Below are 20129 nucleotides of genomic sequence, written 5' to 3' on the forward strand. Positions count from 1 at the left end.
GCAGTCTAAGCAGGAATGCCCAGACTTCCCTCTCCCCAGACACTTCCTCTAGCTCTTCCGGGGGGACACCGAGGCGTTCCCCGGCCAGCCGGGAGACATAGTCCCTCCAGCGTGTCCTAGGTCTTCCGCGGGGTCTCCTCCCAGTGGGACGGGACCGGAGGCATCCGAAACAGATGCCCAAGCCACCTCAGCTGACCCTTCTCGATGTGGAGGAGCAGCAGCTCTACTCTGAGCTCCTCCCGGGTGACCGAGCTTCTCACCCTATCTCTAAGGGATCGCCCAGCCACCCTGCAGAGAAAGCTCATTTCGGCCGCCTGTATCCGGGATCTTGTCCTTTTGGTCATGACCCAAAGCTCATGACCATAGGTGAGAGTAGGAACATAGATTGACCGGTAAATCGAGAGCTTCGCCTTGCAGCTCAGCTCTTTCTTCACCACGACAGACCGATACATCGACTGCATTACTGCAGAAGCTGCACCGATCCGTCTGTCAATCTCCCGTTCCATCCTTCCCTCACTCGTGAACAAGACCCCTAGATACTTAAACTCCTCCACTTGAGGCAGGCACTCTCCACCAACCTGAAGTGAGCAAGCCACCCTTTTCCGACTGAGGACCATGGCCTCGGATTTGGAGGTGCTGATTTTCATCCCCACCGCTTCACACTCGGCTGAAAACCGTCCCAGTGCATGCTGAAGGTCCTGGCTTGAAGGGGCCAACACGACAACATCATCCGCAAAGAGCAGAGATGAAATTGTGTGGTCCCCAAACCTGACACCCTCCGGCCCCTGGCTGCGCCTAGTAATTCTGTCCATAAAAATTACGAACAGAACCGGCGACAAAGGGCAGCCCTGCCGGAGTCCAACATGCACTGGGAACAAGTCTGACTTACTGCCGGCAATGCGGACCAAGCTCCTGCTTCGGTTGTACAGGGACCTGACAGCCCTTAGCAAAGGACCCAGGACCCCATATTCCCGAAGCACCCTCCACAAAATGCCGCGAGGGACACAGTCAAATGCCTTCTCCAAATCCACAAAACACATGTGGATTGGTTGGGCATACTCCCATGAACCCTCCAACACCCCGTAGAGGGTATAGAGCTGGTCCAGTGTTCCACGGCCCGGACGAAAACCACACTGTTCCTCCTGAATCCGAGGTTCTACTATCGGCCGTATTCTCCTCTCCAGAACCCTGGCATAGACTTTCCCGGGGAGGCTGAGAAGTGTGATCCCCCTATAGTTGGAACACACCCTCCGGTCCCCCTTCTTAAAAAGAGGGACCACCACCCCGGTCTGCCATCCCAGAGGCACTGTCCCCGACCGCCACGCGATGTTGTCAGTGGGCAAATGTACAAAATCAGCAGGGGATCAAATACTTTTTTCCCTCACTGTTCACCCAGTGCCAGACCAATACAGAGGAAAAGAAAGCACAATGAGACATCATGCTCCGATGGAACTCCCATTGGTGGGAGGAAAGAAGATAACTTTATTGACACGTGTACATCAATATACACATGCCCATGTCACATGCCAAACTTGTTGCCTCTCATTGGTCAACAGTTACTATAATTGAGGACACATTAAACATACATGTTAATAACACCCCAACATGATCTCACATTGTTACCTTCTTCGCTAACGCTACTGAACCTTGATTATCCTCATAAACCTTAGTTAGTGCGTATTGGTATCTGTCCATAACTTCTAGCAATTGTACTTGGTACATACAACGATCAGCCATAACATTATGACCGCTTGCCTAATATTGTGTAGGTCCCCCTTTTGCCGCAAAACAGCCCTGACCCGTCGAGGCATGGACTCCACCAGCCTCTTGAATGGAATGAACAAATTGAGAATTCTGCCTATACTGCACTTGTGTCACGTACGAGGTTGTGGAAGGACACAGGGGCAGAGTCGATGTCGTTAATATAATCCATGTTTAATAAAGGAAAAACTCAAACACAACAAAAAGCAGCAACCAGTGACGTGGGTTGTCTAAAAACATGGACAAAGCTAAAATGAACCACACAGCATGGCCAACACAATGAACTTATATAGGGTCCCCAATTGGAGGCAATGACCAACACCTGCCTCCAATTGGGGAGACCAAAAAGGATCAGAGTTGGCTAGATGCCACCTCCTGTCCTGTCCTGGCTATGCCCCGAGCCCAGCTCAGAGATGGCTAGGGGCACAGCCAGGACGTGACAACTTGCCCATTATAACTGCAATTTATGTGCACATATGTTGTCAGGACATGCACAGTGAAGGTATTATGTATAAAATACACATGGGAGATTATGAGGAATTCAGCAGAATGTATATTGGAAGAAAGAAGGTTTTCAGGCACAAGCTAAAACACACAACAAAAAACCTTTTCTCTTCTTTCATGGACAGGCTAAAACTCAATTATTGATAATACCAGGTTTACAAACATCCTATGTTTACCCAAACAAGTACTAGATCTGGGCAGCTATTCTAGTAAGTGGTGTCAAGAGTCATTTCCAAGTGTCCCTTTACTTAAAATCTGTAAATTACATCCCGTGGATGTAATTTGCCAACAGGCTGGTTAAGGTTCTAAGAACCTAACAATTAATTTGATACAGAACTGGAAGCATTATCTCAAGCACAGACCAAACCAGACCAAAGTGTTCAACTTTCCAATAAAGATGGCGCCTCAGATGGCTGGATCGATAAAGGTAAGTCCCAGGCATCCAAAATATATGTCCTTATGATTGATTGAGTGTCTGGCTTCATTGCGAATTCAACTAGCCTCTGTTTGTCAGACAGCTCTTCTGTTTACAAGTTGGAAGCCAGCATGAGCCTTGAACGCAGGCGGCGGAGGGGTTATAAAGGTCTGTATGCCCATAAAAGATAGTAAGACCAATAACAGAGATGTTCTACTCTGCCAGAGAGGGAAGATAAGCAACTACCGCAGAAATATTTGAAAGGTTCTAAAGGGTCTAGTACCCCAGATCTGGGGTACTTACGTTGAAGGTATGCTGTCGTATCTGGGAAAAAGAAGTCACCAGCAGTTCCTTTAAGTCCTGTACATTTTTGAATTAAGATCTGGGGAATTTGGAGGCCATCTTGACACCTTGAACTCGTTGTTGTGTTCCTCAAACCATAGAAGCAATAAACGGTCTGTTTCTGATTCACTAAGCGCTAATGGTGCTTTTCAAATGCATGGTGCCGGCTCGACTCAACTAGCCTTGCCTCGATTTTACCCGCTTAGGTGGAACTTGTCAAAAGTAACTTCCACATGAATGGCAGGATGCAAGGTTTCCCAGCCGAACATTGCCCAAAGCATCACACTGCCTCTTTCCATCTTCCCATAGTGCATCCTGGTATCCATGTGTTCTCCAGGTAAGCGACGCACACGCACCCAGCCATCCACGTGATGTAAAAGGAAATTATTCATCAGACCAGGCCACCTTCTTCCATTGCTCTGTGGTCCAGTTCTGATGCTCACATGCCCATTGTAGGCACTTTCAGCAGTGGACAGCATGGGCTCATACACAACAAACTGCGATGCACTGTGTGATTTTTAATCAATAAAATGTGTTTATAAAGTCCTTTTTTACATCAGCAGTTGTCACAAAGTGCTTTTACAAAAACAGCCAGCCTTAAACTAAGGAGCAAACAATAGTAGTGTTGTTTTGATATCTTTCTATCGGCATTAACCTTTTCAGCAATTTGAGATACAGTAGCTCGATCAGACCAAACGGGCCAGCCTTCGCTCCCCACATGCATCAATGAGCCTTGGTTACCAATGACCCTGTCCCCGGTTCACTTTTCCTTCCTTGGACCACTTCCTTGATAGGTACTGACCACTGCAGACCGGGAACACCCCAAAAGGCCTGCAGTTTTAGAGATGCTCTGACCCAGTCGTCTAGCCATTACAATTTGGCCCTTGTAAAAATTGCTCAGATCCTTACGCTTGCCCATTTTTCCTGCTTCTAACGCATCAACTTTGAGGACATATATTAGGCAATTCCTGCCTAATATATCCCACCCACTGACAGGTGCCATGATTACGAGATTATCAGTGTTATTCACTTCACCTATGGTCATAATGTTATGGCTGATTGGTGTATATATTATTTAAAAAAATAATAAAGGAAGTAAAAATAGTAAACAAAATATAAAATCACAATGAAGAAATATTCGTAAAATCCATCTTATAAAAATGAGGTACTTGGTGAGATTTAACAGAATACACTGACGTAGCATCTCTGACATTCTGTGGTAGGCTGTTCCATAATCTAGGGGCCCATATAGAAATGGCCCGGTTCCCTTTAGTTTTCAATCTAAACTCTGGAAGTCCTCTTACAGCTGATCTGAGAGGCCTAACAGTGCAGTATGGGTTTAGCATGTCACTAATGTAATCAGGTGCCAGACCATGTAGTGCCATAAAAGCCTTAAATAGAATTTTCACATCTACTCTGAAATTCACTGGTAACCAATGAAGAACTGCCAACACTGGGGTTATATGAGACCTGGATTTAGTCCTTGTAAGAAGTCTGGCCGCTGAATTCTGTACAAGGTGGAGGGATGTTGAGGGATGTAAAAAAAGCATTCAAGTAGCAAGATGAATGAAAAGCATTTTCTCAGTGTCCTCCAAAGATAAAATAATATTTTTCTTTGGCAATGTGTCTATGTTTTTAAAAGCATGACTGTATCAGTTTTTAGTGTTATATTCAAATTGTAAACTTCATCCGAAATAGATGGGGGTCCAATAATGAAAACTTTTCTTTTCAGTGTTTTACAGAAGAGAATTATTGGACAACCAGTTTGTAACGTCTTCCAGGCAATTATACAGAACACACAACTTGCTCAAATAATTTGGCTTAGGCAACAAATACCACTGTGTATCATCTGCATAACAATGAAAATAAATGTAATGCTGCCAAATTATACTACCGAATGGAAGCATACACAGAGTAAACAGAATTGGCACCAGGATAGAACCCTGTGGAACACCACAGGGACAGATACAATTTGAACCAATCCTGTGCAATCCCTTAGATCCCAACCCAATTTCTGAGCCTGTCAATTAAAATGTTGTGGTATATAGAGTCAAAAGCTGCACTAAGATCCAATAACAACAAGATTGAACATTCAGCATTCAACAGCAAGTCATTTGTAACCTTAACAAGAGCAGTTTCAGTTCTGTGTTTCTGAACTTTTTGTTGCAAATAAGTTTGTCTGTGAATTTTCCAATCGCTCTCCTTGGATGTTGTTTGCTTTGTGCCTAATGTAAAGCGTCTTTGGTACACAGAAAAGCACTATGCAAGTTCAATGTATTGTTATTATTATTATTGGATCTGTGCATGAGACTGGTTTGTACCACACAAGGTAAATCAATGCACAAGTTAAAAATATAGCTAGAATGTGGAACACCAACCCCACAAACTACCAATTGGCCCAGCTCCTCTCTCCTCTCCCATTAAGAATCCCTCTGGCAGACCAGAATCCCTCTTCAGACAATCTGTCCCAATCCTCTACACTGGACCTGAAAAAAAACCTCTCTCTCTCTCCCCCACACAACATTAACCCAACAGTGGGCTGTGTCTGGTGGTGTCTATTATAACAGTAATGAAGATAGGAAGCTACTACTGCATCTCAGGACTTTTATTTATTAGCTAATATGTTTGTAACTTAAACACAGGTGACTGATGGACAGACAGAGGGAGAGTGACAAAACAGTTGAAAAGTGAGCATCAGTAAGAGTGAGTTAAAGGATTATTCAGCATTTTCTCACAAATCCAGTTGCGTTTTGTCTCACAATTTAAGTCATTCCATAACTCTAAACGTTTATTGTCCCAAATGTATATCTCAGCACAGTCCTCCTGACTCTGAAAGTTATCAGGCTGTCCAGAAAGCCAGTACCTAGAGGGTTAATCACACAGAATGAGGCAGTCAAACATTGTGGTGTTTAAATCATTCATCGTAATGAATACTCTTCATTTGATTTGGTTTCTGCAGAAATGAACATGATTTGAAGAAATGTATGATTCTTGTTATTCTAATTACATTTACATATCCTAACAGGAGGGTATAATCTCTCACCCTGTGGTCAGTTTTGTACCATCCACCCATTTCCAGGTCCCCTCTTCATCCTTGTCAGTCAGTCCAATCCAGAATCTCATTTTAAGTCCACTGATTAATTTCTGTTTTAAAAGAGGACATTATTTTAGTTCCACCCTCCTGTCTTTCTATCCAGACCTCTTTCTATTTCTCTCACAACTTCATAAAAATTACTTCATTGGCATGATGCAATAATGAACACATTGGCAAAGCATAGTCAGGAAGTAACATTCCTTCATTCAATATGATCGTATTGTTGACAATCAGTAGAACAGCCCAGAAGAGCCCTGAGGAAAAATAAAAACTAAAACAACATTTCGTTATATCAGGAACCATTGTATACAGCAGGTTAATGAAGTGGACTGCCAACACACGCTACTGTCTCTGTATATCCCTCTCACCTGTTCCTCTTCACTGTTTATTATCACCAGGTCTGCATTTCTCCTCTGACAGTCCTGTCTGCTCTCATACCAGGTTTTCTGCTCAGCAGAGAGGAAGTACAAACTGGACCCAAAATATCTCCATCCCTCTTGAAAATGTGTCTCTGTTGAAAAGGGAAGGATATTTTGGCATTGATTTTGAAAATATGATTGATAATGCTAAGAAACTGTCTTCTATTTAAGGATAGTGATCATATGAGGCCAATTATTAACAAATAGTTGCTTGGCTCCTTTTTAAATCATAATGATAACAGAAATCATCCAAATTGCCCTGATTAAAAGTTTACATACCCTTTAATGTTTGGCCTTGCTACAGACACACAAGGTGACACACACAGGTGAAAAAGGGCAATTAAAGGTGAATTTCCTACACCTTTGGCTTTTTAAATAGAAATTAGTGTCTGTGTATAAATAGTCAATAAGTTTCTGCATGTGGATGCACTGCGCAGGCTAAATACTGAGCCATGGGAGCAGAAAAGAACTGTCAAAAGACATGCAGAGCAAGGTAATGGAACTTTATAGAGATGGAAAAGGATATAAAAAGATATACAAAGCCTTGCAAATGCCAGTCAGTACTGTTCAAGAAGTGGACAATTCTGGGATCTCTTGATACCAAGCCAAGGTCAGGTAGACCAAGAAAGATTTCAGTCAAAACTGCCAGAAGAATTGTTTGGGATACAAAGAAAAATCCACAGGTCAACTCAGGAGAAATACAGGCTGCTCTGGAAAAAGATGGTGTGGTTGTTTCAAGGAGCACAATACAACGATACTTGAACAAAAATGAGCTGAATGGTCGAGTTGCAAGAAAGAAGCCTTTACTGCACCAATGCCACAAACAAGCTGGGTTACAATATGCCCGACAACACCTTGACATGCCTCACAGCTTCTGGCACACTGTAATTTGGAGTGACAAGACCAAAATAGAGCTTTATGGTCACCATCAAGTGCTATGTTTGGAGAGGTGTCAACAAGGCCTATAGTGAACAGAATACCATCCCCACTGTGAAGCATGGTGGTGGCTCACTGATGTTTTGGGGGTAAGTGAGCTCAAAAAGCACAGGGAAAATTGATGGCAAGTTGAATGCAGCATGTTATCAGAAAATAATGGCTGACAATTTGCATTCTTCTGCACGAAAGGTGCACATGGGATGCTCTTGGACTTTCCAGCATGACATTGACCCTAAGCACAAGGCCAAGTTGACCCTCTAGTAGTTACAGCAGAAAAAGATGAAGGTTCTGAAGTGGCCATCACAGTGTCCTGACCTTAATATCATCAAGCCACTCTGGGGAGATCTCAAATATGCAGTTCATGCAAGACGACCAAAGACTTTGCATGACCTGGAGGCATTTTGCCAATACGAATGGGCAGCTACAGTGAGGAGATCAAGTATTTGATACACTCCCGATTTTGCAGGTTTTCCCACTTACAAAGCATGTAGAAGTCTGTAATTTTTATCATAGGTACTCTTCAACTGTGAGTGACGGAATCTCAAACAGAAATCCAGAGTAATAAATTCGCATTTTATTGCATGTCATAAGTATTTGATACATTAGAAAAGAAAAACACAATATTTGGTACAGAAAACTTTGTTTGCAAAAACAGAGATCATACATTTCCTGTAGTTCTTGACCAGGTTTGCACACACTACATACAGACCTTCTCCAGATCCTTCAGGTTTCGGGGCTGTCGCAGGGCAATACAGACTTTCAGCTCCTTTCAAATAATTTCTATTGGGTTCAGGTCTGGAGACTGGCTAGGCCACTCCAGGACCTTGAGATGTTTCTTACAGAGCCACTCCTTAGTTGCCCTGGCTGTGTGTTTCAGTTCGTTGTCATGCTGGAAGATCCAGCCAAGACCCATCTTCAATGCTCTTACTGAGGGAAGATCTCACAATACATGGCCCCATCCATCCTCCCTTCAATACGGTACAGTCGTCCTGTCCCCTTTGCTGAAAAGCATCCCCAAAGAATGATGTTTCCACCTCCATGCTTCACAGTTGGGATGGTGTTCTTGGGGTTGTACTCCTCCTTCTTCTTCCTCCAAACACGGCGAGTGGAGTTTAGACCAAAAAGCTCTATTTTTGTCTCATCAGGCCACATTACTTTCTCCCATTCCTCATCTGGATCATCCAGATGGTCATTGGCAAACTTCAGACGGGCCTGGAACTGCGCTGGCTTGAGCAGGGGGACCTTGCATGCATGGCAGGATTTTAATCCATGACGGCGTAGTGTTACTAATGGTTTTCTTTGAGACTGTGGTCCCAGCTCTCTTCAGGTCATTGACCAGGTCCTGCCATGTAGTTCTGGGCTGATCCCTCACCTTCCTCATGATCATTGATGCCCCACGAGGTGAGATCTTGTATGGAGCCCCAGACCAAGGGAGATTGACCGTCATCTTGAACTTCTTCCATTTTCTAATAATTGCGCCAACAGTTGTTGCCTTCTCACCAAGCTGATAACCTATTGTCCTGTAGCCCATCCCAGCCTTGTGCCTGTCTACAATTTTATCCCTGATGTCCTTACACGGCTCTCTGGTTTTCTTACTAGTTGGTAGGTGATCAAATACTTATGTCATGCAATAAAATGCAAATTAATTATTTAAAAATCATACAATGTAATTTTCTGAATAAAAATTACAGACCTCTACATGCTTTGTAAGTAGGAAAACCTGCAAAATCGGCAGTGTATCAAATACTTATTCTTCCCACTGTATACCAGGGGGTCTCATAGACAACTGTTACAAAAGACTGCACACGGTCATTGATGCTAAATGGGGCAATACACAATATTAAGAACTAAGAGTATGCAAACATTTGAACAGGGGTCTGTTAATTTTTTTGTTTATTTTTATTTCATTTTTTATGTTCATGCCATTCTGTTATGACCTACAGTTGAATGTGAATCCCATAAAAAATAAAAGATGTGTTTTGCCTGCTCACTCATGTTTTCTTTAAAAGATTTACATACACTATCAATTCTCCAAGGGTATGCTAACTTTTGAGCACAACTGTATATTTAGGAACAGGTATACCTGTTCATTATATATTCTCCATATAATAAACTTTTTAAATCATTATTTTACCAGCTAAGTCTAGAGAGTTTTGATCAACTGCCTTGCTCAGGGGCAGAATGACAGAATCTTCAGTAGGCTGGCCTGAGGATTTGAACCAGAGACCTTTCGCTTACAGCTCTCTTATCTTCCCTGGCATCCCTAACTTCAATAATTACACTTTAAACCTCACCTAATACAGAGAGCATTGTCTGTAGCTGGACTCTCTCTCTAGTCATGTTGTTGTAGCTGGTCTGTAGCTGGTTGTTCCATTTCTTCTCAGAATTATTGATGGTTATGTTATCTGCAAAGTATAAACACATTGTTACCAACTACAACCCTGTTTGGACAATAAAGTTGGGTCGCTGCGTGAAATGTAAATAAAAACAGAATGCAATGATCTCCAAATCCTTTAAACCATATATTTAATAGAAAAAGTACAAAGAAAATATAAAAGCACTTTGATTTTGATGCCAGCAACACATTTAAAATAAGTTGAGACAGAGGCAAAAAATTGGCACCAGGTCAGTAATATGATTGGGTATTAAAACATCATTCCAGAGAGGATGGGTCTGTCAGAAGTGAGGATGTAGAGGGGTTTACCACTCTGAAAAAACTGCATGTGCAAAAATTGCAACAATTTAAGAAACAAAATTCTCAATTTGAAATTGAAAAGAGTTTGGGGATCTCATCATCTACAGTATATAATATCATTAAAAGATTCAGAGATTCTTGAAAAATATCAGTATGTAAAGGGACAAGGCTGAAAACCAATATTGGATGGGCGTGATCTTCAGGCCCTCTGGCAGCACTGCATTAAAAACAGATACGATTCTCCAGTGGAAATCACTGTATGGGCTCAGGAACACTTCCAAAAAACATTGTCTGTGAACACAGTACATCCCTGCATCCACAAATGCAAGTTAAAAATCTACCATGGAAAAGAGAAACCTTATTTAAACATTATCCAGAACCGCTGCCACCTTCTTTGGGCCCGAGCTCATGGACTGAGGTTAAGTGTCCTGTTGTCTGACGAGTCTAACTTATAATCATTTTTGAGACTCATGGACCCCGTGTCCTCCGGATTAAAGTGGAGGGGGACCATCCAGTTTCTTTTCAGTTCATTGATCAAAAGCCAGCGTCTGTGATGGTATGGGGGTGCATCAGTACATATGGCAAGGGTGACATCTGTGATGGCACCATTAATGCTGAACTATTTATAGGTTTTGGAGCAACATTTGCTGCCATCCTGACAAAATATTTTTCAAGGAAGGGATTGCTTATTTCAGCAAGAAAATGCCAAACCACTTATTTCATGTATTACAACAGCATGTAAGTAAGTAACACCTGTAGTAAAAGAGTGCGGTCCAGATGTTTCACCCATTGAAAACGTGGTGCATGAAAAGAGAAACTATTGAGCAGCAGTAATCCTATATCATGCAATAATGGGAATATATTTCACTTTCAAAACAACAACAATTGGTGTTCTCAGTTTCCACATGCCTACAGAGTATTGTGATAAGAAGAGGTGATGCAACACAGTGGTTAACATGCCTCTGCCCAACTTTTTTCAAAAGTGTTGCTGGCATAAAATTCAAAATGGTAATGTATTTTTCCAAAAACAATAAATATTTTCAGTTACAACATTTGATATGTTGTCTTTGAACTATTTTAAAATAAATACAGGGATAAATGATTTGCACATCATTGCATTCTGTTTTTTCTTTGCATTTTATGCAGCGTCACAACTTTTTGGAAATGGGGTTGTAAAACAGGTTCATTGACCTTTAGCAGCAGGTCTTAGATCTTGCTGATAATCAATGACCATATGAGAGGAACTCACAGTTGACTGACTGGACTATGATCCCAGTCAGTAGGATAACACACAGCAACCCCAGACACACTGTAGTAACTCTGAATATCCTCCCTGAGTTATCAGACTCTGTGGACACATAACATACACCGATCAAACATAACATTATGACCACTAATAGGTGAAGTGAATAACACTGATAATCTCATTATCATGGCACCTGTCAGTGGGTGGGATATATTAACCCGGAGGTGGTCCTCAAAGTTGATGTGTTAGAAGCAGGAAAAATGGGCAAGCGTAAGGATCTGAGCGACTTTGACAAGGGCCAAATTGTGATGGCTAGATGATTGGATCAGAGCATCTCCAAAACTACAGCCCTTGTGGGTTGTTTCAGTCTGCAGTGGTCAGTACCTATCAAAAGTGGTCCAAGTGAGGAAAAGCGGTCGACAGGGTGAGGACCAAAGGCTGGCCCGTGTGGTCCGATCCAACAGACGAGCTACTGTAGCTCAAATGTCTGAAAAAGTACATGCTGGTACTGTTAGAAAGGTTTCAGAACATACAATGCATCGCGGTTTGTTGCATATGGGGCTGCGTAGCCCAGAGGCATTGCTTGGATCATTATACAACGGGGGCTTATCCCCCAGCCCACCCTGGAAAAGAAAGTACAGAATTTTGAATGTTAGCAGCCTACACGTCTTCATGGTCATAATGCACGATCGAAATTATAGATTACTAGATCAGGGCCTATGTTTTTATTATAATATTTTTTGGTCAATTTAAGATCCGGGGCTATTCATAAAAAATCACCCTCAAGCCTAACGCCAGTGGCACACAAGCCTAACAACGCCACACACTAGCTGCAGACCAGTCAGGGTGCCCATGCTGACCCCTGTCCACGGCTGAAAGCACCTACAATGGGCACGTGAGCATCAGAACTGGACCACAGAGCAATGGAAGAAGGTGACCTGGTCTCATGAGTCACGTTTCCTTTTACATCACATGGATGGCCGGGTGCGTGTGCGTTGCTTACCTGGAGAACACATGGCCCCAGGATGCACTATGGGAAGGAGGCAAGCCAGCGGAGGCAGTGTGATATTTTGGGCAATGTTCTGCTGGGAAAACTTGGGTCCTGCCATTCATGTGGATTTTACTTTGACACATACCACCTACCTAAGCATTGTTGCAGACCATGTGCACCCTTTCATGTCATGTCATCTTCTTCCGCTTATCCGGGGCCGGGTGCACCCTTTCATAACAATGGTATTCCCAGATGGCATTGGCCTCTTTCAGCAGGATAATGCTCCCTGCCACAAAGCACAAATGCTTCCGGAATGGTTTGAGGAACAGAACAACACGTTCAAGGTGTTGACTTTGCCTCCAAATTCCCCAGATCTCATTCCAAATGAGCATCTGTGGGATGTGCTGGACAAACATGTCCGATCCATGGAGAACCCACCTCGCAACTTACAGGACTTAAAGGATCTGCTGCTAACATCTGGGTGCCAGATACCACCTTCAGAGGTCTAGTGGAGTCCATGGCTTGATGGGTCAGGACTGTTTTGGCGGCAAAAAGGGGACACAGATCAGCCATAACATTATAACCACCTGCCTAATTTTCTGGTCATAATTTTATGGCTGATGGGTGTATATTTTTATGTTATCTGTGTGTGGTGTGTGTATATGTGTTGTGTTTGTATATGTGGTGTGTGTGTATTTGTGGTGTGTGTTTGTGATGTGTGTGTATATGTGGTGTGTGTGTATATGTGTTTTGTTTGTATATGTGGTGTGTGTTTGTGATGTGTGTGTATATTTGGTGTGTGTGTGTCTGTTTATATGTGGTGTGGGTGTGTATGTGTGGTGTGTGTTTGTGATGTGTGTGTATATTTGGTGTGTGTGTATATTTGATGTGTGTGTGTGTGTCTGTTTATATGTGGTGTGTGTTACCTGAGTTCAGGTCTCCTGGTACATTATGTAGATCAGTGTCTTCTGTCTCATGTGTTGTGGTTCTGGTGTCTTCATCTCTCAGGGTGTCTGAGCTGTCATAGATATCAACCACCATCTCCGCCATCTCTCCTCTGTCAGTCTCAACCTCATTGTTCATCTGTGTGTTGGCATAGATGGCCTCAGACATCTTCAACAGTATCTGATTCTTCTGATAGATATACCGTACTTTTCCTTCCACGTTCTAGTGACGTTGTTGTCTCTGTCTGGTGTTCGTCTTTATTTCTGTCTGTTTCTCTGTGACTAAGTGCAGTAAATGTTAAAGTTTCTAAACAGGAAGAATCCCCAAATTATCCATATATGTGTAGCGGCACACTTTCCTTCTCCTTTTCTAATGTGTAACTTATTGCTAAATGTGTACAAAAGTGTGAAACATAATTACTGGTAGACAGGAAGCCACAGGAAATAAGGAAGAATAATATAACAGTGATTGTGTTTAAGCAGGTTGGTTGGTTTGGAGAGAGGGACCTTTTTAAGAAGGGGGACCGGAGGGTGTGTTCCAACTATAGGGGGATCACACTTCTCAGCCTCCCCGGGAAAGTCTATGCCAGGGTTCTGGAGAGGAGAATACGGCCGATAGTAGAACCTCGGATTCAGGAGGAACAGTGTGGTTTTCGTCCGGGCCGTGGAACACTGGACCAGCTCTATACCCTCTACAGGGTGTTGGAGGGTTCATGGGAGTTTGCCCAACCAATCCACATGTGTTTTATGGATTTGGAGAAGGCATTCGACTGTGTCCCTCGTGGCATCCTGTGGAGGGTGCTTCGGGAATATGGGGTCCTGGGTCCTTTGCTAAGGGCTGTCAGGTCCCTGTACGACCGAAGCATGAGCTTGGTCCGCATTGCCGGCAGTAAGTCAGACTTGTTCCCTGTGCATGTTGGACTCCGGCAGGGCTGCCCTTTGTCGCCGGTTCTGTTCGTAATTTTTATGGACAGAATTTGTAGGCGCAGCCAAGGGGCCAGAGGGTGTCAGGTTTGGGGACCACACCATTTTGTCTCTGCTCTTTGCGGATGATGTTGTCGTGTTGGCCCCTTCAAGCCAGGACCTTCAGCATGCACTGGGACGGTTTGCAGCCGAGTGTGAAGCGGTGGGGATGAAAATCAGTACCTCCAAATCCGAGGCCATGGTCCTCAGTCGGAAGAGGGTGGCTTGCCCACTTCAGGTTGGTGGAGAGTGCCTGCCTCAAGTGGAGGAGTTTAACATCTAGGGGTGTTGTTCACAAGTGAGGGAAGGATGGAACGGGAGATTGACAGACGGATCGGTGCAGCTTCTGCAGTAATGCGGTCGATGTATCGGTCTGTCGTGGTGAAGAAAGAGCTGAGCTGCAAGGCGAAGCTCTCGATTTACCGGTCAAACTACATTCCTACTCTCACCTATGGTCATGAGCTTTGTGTCATGACCGAAAGGACAAGATCCCGGATACAGGCGGCCGAAATGAGCTTTCTCCACAGGGTGGCTGGGCGATCCCTTAGAGATAGGGTGAGAAGCTCGGTGACCCGGGAGGAGCTCAGAGTAGAGCCGCTGCTCCTCCACATCGAGAGGGGTCAGCTGAGGTGGCTTGGGCATCTGTTTCGGATGCCTCCGGAACGCCTTCCTGGGAACGCCTTCCTTCCCACCGGGAGGAGACCCCGGGGAAGACCTAGGACACGCTGGAGGGACTATGTCTCCCGGCTGGCCTGGGAACGCCTCTGTGTCCCCCCAGAAGAGCTGGAGGAAGTGTCTGGGGAGAGGGAAGTCTGGGCATCCCTGCTTAGACTGCTGCCCCCGCGACCCGGCCCCGGATAAGCGGAAGATCATGGTGGTGATGGTGGTGGTTTGGAGAGAGAGAGAGAGAGAGAGAGAGAGAGAGAGAGAGAGAGAGAGAAAGTGAGTGAAAGAGGGAGAAAGAGCGAGACTTAAGTTCTTAAAGTATTATCTGTGACTTTGGTGACAATGTGGGCCAGTGTCCTAATTTATTTTAAAATCCAAAATAAAAGCGTCTCCTGTTTAGCCACCTGGCCATTTAAAATAAATATTGTTGTGTTGCACAATATTAATTATAGAACATTTTAAATCCTTATGTTCTGGTACCTATTGGGCAATTTAAAGCATTGATATCCTGTAATGTTGATGTCCATTATCCACTGGAACTGGAACAACAAGTGTTGTTGTAAATGCATATGTAAGTATGTACATCTGAGTTGTTCTTTTTTTATTGAAGACAGGGCTTAACTCAAAAAAAAAAAAGAGTGATATGCCTATAATAAAACTACTGAAGACAGAAAAAAAAGGTGTGTATTATTTATTCAGAAAGTAAGTTTGTTATAATAATGTTTTTAACAAAATGAGTGAGAGATGGAGTGAGTCATAAAGTGAGGGTCAGAGATAGCAAAGAAGAGAGAGTAATTGTTACACAATTTTTTCACAAATCCAGTTACGGTTTACGCCACAATTTAAGTAATTCCATATCTTTACAGTGTTGTCCTTTCTACTGTATATCTCAACACAGTCCTCCTCAAGTTTATCAGTACCCAGAGGGTTAACAACACAGAACCAGACAGTCAATGTGATTAAAACATAATCTGAAATTATTCCCATTTCCTACTGCATTTCTTTGCTAATAACAATTGGTTCCTGTGATTAATTAGAATGAAGTTGAAGTTTCCACATGCAGTATCAGTCAAGAGTTTGGACACAGCTACGGTACTTCTTCAAAAAAAATAACTTTTGTTTTTCTATGTTCCACATTGTAGTATAATAGTAAATAATAACATACATTAAAACTAGGACAAAACACTTCATGTTGCAACCCAATCATGTTGCAACTGAAAAAAGTGTTCAACAATTCAAAATATATTTATATTTTAGATTCTTCAAAATGTAGCCACCCTCTGCCTTGATAAAACCTTTGCACAATTCACATTTTCTGAACAATCTTCATGAAGTAACTATGCTGGTTGAGTTTGCCTTTTCCAGATGTTATAATTTCTCACCCTGTGGTCAGTACTGTACCATCCACCCATTTTTAGGTTCTTTCTTTCATCTTTGGCAGTCCAAGTTCTCATTTGAAGCCCAAAGACAAATCTCTGTTTTTGATAAAATCATTAAAAGTTTAAAGATAAAAAGTGTAATGACTAAACCTGTATTGCTAAAAGTGAAGTGAATAACATTTTAATGATAAGAATTGTAATGATAAGTGTAATGATAAAAATTGTAATGATTAAACACCCGGTTCGAATGTTATCATTGGATTGTCTACAGGTAAGACCATTAAAATGGGTTAAGGTTAGGGTGAGTCTACAGGTAAGACCATTAAAATGGGTTAAGGTTAGGGTGAGTCTACAGGTAAGACCATTAAAATGGGTTAAGGTTAGGGTGAGTCTACAGGTAAGACCATTAAAATGGGTTAAGGTTAGGGTGAGTCTACAGGTAAGACCATTAAAATGGGTTAAGGTTAGGGTGAGTCTACAGGTAAGACCATTAAAATGGGTTAGGGTTAAGGTTAGGGTGAGCCTACAGGTAAGACCATTAAAATGGGTTAAGGTTAGGGTTAGGGTAAGTCTACAGGTAAGACCATTAAAATGAGAGCCTTTAAACTGTGATGATTTCGTCAATACTAAATTATCTAAATACTAAATTAACCATGCGAATGGATGATAACAGCCTTCTGAGTCTACCAGTAGGCTAGCAGGCCCCTTCTGACCCATATCTATGAGGCTGATAACCACTGATAACACCCATTCAATCCAATGATAACATTCCAATCGCCTGGATTAAACCTGTAATGAAAAAACAAAAGTGATAAAAATGTAAATATTAAATTTGAATTATTTAATTCAAGTGTATTTTTATCAATTATTTTTTTATTCAAGAGCATTTTAATCAATAAATTTTTTAATTTAGGTCCCATTTAATAAATTATTTAATTTATTACCAAATTTATCATTTATACATTTTTGTTACTTTCACCCCTCATCATAATGTCAAAATTGACTCATGCGTGAACCAACGTTAGCTAGTAAATCGTTTTTAAAATGGCAGTGCCCATGAACTAGGTTCGTGACAAACAGAAAGGTATTTAAACTTGTCAAGTATAGCCTATGAAACATAACTAATGCATTTCTGATATAATATGTTACATAACTTGTACATGTTAAATGAAGAGTAAAATAAATTAAAAACTCATACTTCAAGCTCAATAAATTAAATTTTTACTTCAACTGTTACACATTTGGGTATAACATAATACTCCCTAAATAGTTTTCAAACAACACACACAACTTTACACAAAACTAACATGTTTTGAAGTGTATTTTACATGCCTGTGGATTGGAAGCAACAGAGGAACAGCAACATTTATACTGCATTCGTTCTGAGCATGTATTTATTTCTGAGCTGGCTCAGGGCCTAATACAATCCTGTAGCAGCACCTATTGGCGAATTGGGCTAACTACAGTTTAGTAGCTGGTAAGAATAATATTTTTAAAATAAAAAATAAGAGGTACTGCTGCAGGGGTGCTAATTTAATTTAAAATCCAAAATAAAAGCGTGTCCTGTTTAGCCACCTGGCCATTTAAAATAAGAAGTTTCACAAACTCAATTGTGGCAAAGGTGGCATCCTGTGACAGAGCCACATTTAAAGTCACTGAGCTCTTCAGTACGATTCATTGTACTGCCAATGTTTCTCTATGGAAATGTCATGGCTATGTGCTGGATTTTATACAACTGTGAACAATGGGTGTGACCGAAACACCTCAACTGAATAATTAGTACGGGTGTCCACATACATTTGGTTATATAGTGCAGTCTAACTTTATAGTGTAGTCTAACTTTAACTACTCTAACTTTATTTTAGGTTTCTTTTTATCTACTGTGTCAGTGAATGAGTAAGTGTGGTGGAAATTTAGGTTCACAGATTGAAACTCTTTGAGATAAGACCAAGACAAGTTCTCCAGTACTCAAGAGTAATTTATTCAATACTTGCAAGCAGAGAGACAGTGAAATCTCAGAAAGTACAGCTAAGAAGGAAATTTTCTTGTACTGTTAATATGGTGTGATAAAAACATTTATACTTAACAACAGTTACACTTCACCTAGACAAAGTTTATCTGGTTCTAGCTGGTTTTTCTAACATCTTTGCCCATCCAGTGGTTACAGGTTGTACAGCTGTCAGCCACAAGTTATATTGTTACACTTTACTAGAACAACATGTATCGCTTCTCACAGGAACAAATTCTGTATTTTTCCATCAGCAAAGCAATAACCTATTTAAACATAATTGTTGCTATGCAGGCAAATCAGAAGCACAACACTCTATTCTATAACAGTGAGTCTGAATATTTGACTGTTACTGTAAGTAGTGATGTTAATTCTCAGGGTCTAGTTATATTGTTGGTTTTGCCTGGTTCTGTCTCTTTCTCTGTGACTAAATGCTCAATAGTTTTATTGTCAAATAAATGGGAAGTATATAAATGGGAGGTATATTTATTTATTCATAACAACTTGAGAGACAGAAAGGGACAGGTCATTTTTAAACCACTCTCTCACAAATCCAGTTAAGTGTTGTCCCACAATTCAACTAATTCCATGTCTCAAATGAGTTATGTTCCCCATAGTATATCTCAGCGCAGTCCTCCTGATTCTTAAAGTTATCAGGCTGTCCAGAATGCCAGTACCTAGAGGGTTAATCACACAGAACCAGTCAGTCAGACACTGTGGTGGTAAAATCATTAATCTAAGTCCTCTTTTCATAAGTAGGAATTACAAGGTGAGTATTTACTTGGAATTTGAATGTGGAAAACGATTAGGTCCAGTTGGACGGCAGGGAGTGAGGCTGGAAGACGGGAGGTTTCTGTGCTGATCCAAATGTGCTGCAGTGGAGTAGACAGCTAGGCAGGTGTGAGTGACAATCCAGGTGAGTAACTGTAGACAGAGGAGCAGGCGGCAGATTAGCAACAGGCAAAGGGACCAATAACAGCAAAAGACTTTCCAAAACTAGAAGCATGTTACGAGCGCTAAACATACAGGTTACGCTAACGATCCGGCAGGTAATGGATGTCTGGTCGCGGCTTATATGGTGCAGGGAATGGTAATCAGGACCGGGTGTGCAGATCGCAGCAGGTGTAAGTGGTTGGAGACTCAGCCGGGATGTGTTCAGGAAAACTCAGGAAAAACAAACTTCTGGTTTGAGCAAAAACAAAACACTGGCAAAACAGACTCAAGATGCAGGATTCATGACAGTTCTTTGGTTTTATAGGTGTGTGGCTCTTGAAAAGATACTTTACAATGTTGCTGTAGTTTCCTGAGAAATGGAGGGACAACCTGCCCTTTAGGTAAATACCTAGGAATGGATAGAACGAGGGGGAACATGTATTCTCGATATAAGACAGCTGTGCAGCATCTTGCCACACCACATTAAGTTAGTCAATTAGTCAAGCGAGGAGGCCTTGGCTAGGCTAAAGCTAACCCCCAAAGGCTTTCACTACCTAGCATTTTTCTCGCTAATGTACAGCCACTGGCAAACAAAATGGATGAAATACAACTAAGAATCGTCTCACGAAAAATATTATTAATTGCAGCATAATTTTTTTCACAGAAAAGTGCCTACACAACAACATACCTGAGAACACTATTGGGCTAGAAGGCCGCGACGTCTTCAGGCCTGACCGAACAGCAAAGGACTCCGGTAAGACCAGAACAGGCTTTTCATTTATGTAAACAAAGCCTGGTGTCCACTACAGACACTAATATAACCAGGAGTCACT

At 42.1% G+C, this 20129-nt stretch overlaps 1 protein-coding gene and 1 long non-coding RNA gene across 3 annotated transcripts; both read right to left on the bottom strand.

Annotated features, from left to right (window-relative positions):
• Positions 1–5612: 5612 nt before the first annotated feature.
• LOC105018158 (CD209 antigen-like protein E) lies at positions 5613–13676 on the bottom strand. Of its 2 annotated transcripts, XM_013138746.4 has the most exons (6): positions 13330–13674; positions 11416–11514; positions 9766–9876; positions 6485–6627; positions 6066–6166; positions 5613–5885 (listed from the first exon to the last, which is right to left on the bottom strand). In XM_013138746.4, the coding sequence occupies exons 1-6, from the start codon at positions 13514–13516 to the stop codon at positions 5717–5719; spliced, it is 810 nt and encodes a 269-aa protein (XP_012994200.2). In that variant the 5' UTR covers positions 13517–13674; the 3' UTR covers positions 5613–5716. The 2 variants fall into 2 exon arrangements, with proteins under 2 accessions (XP_012994200.2, XP_012994201.2); XM_013138747.4 differs by lacking the exon at positions 11416–11514 and having other exon boundaries at positions 13330–13676.
• Positions 13677–18350: 4674 nt separating this feature from the next.
• Positions 18351–19833, bottom strand: LOC117593431. The gene is made up of 3 exons (XR_004574830.1): positions 19390–19833; positions 19145–19287; positions 18351–19040 (listed from the first exon to the last, which is right to left on the bottom strand). It is a non-coding gene; the product is annotated as an uncharacterized LOC117593431 (long non-coding RNA).
• Between the last annotated feature and the right edge of the window lie 296 nt (positions 19834–20129).

This window comes from Esox lucius, chromosome 19, assembly GCF_011004845.1.
Source record: "Esox lucius isolate fEsoLuc1 chromosome 19, fEsoLuc1.pri, whole genome shotgun sequence".
Taxonomy (NCBI): domain Eukaryota; kingdom Metazoa; phylum Chordata; class Actinopteri; order Esociformes; family Esocidae; genus Esox; species Esox lucius.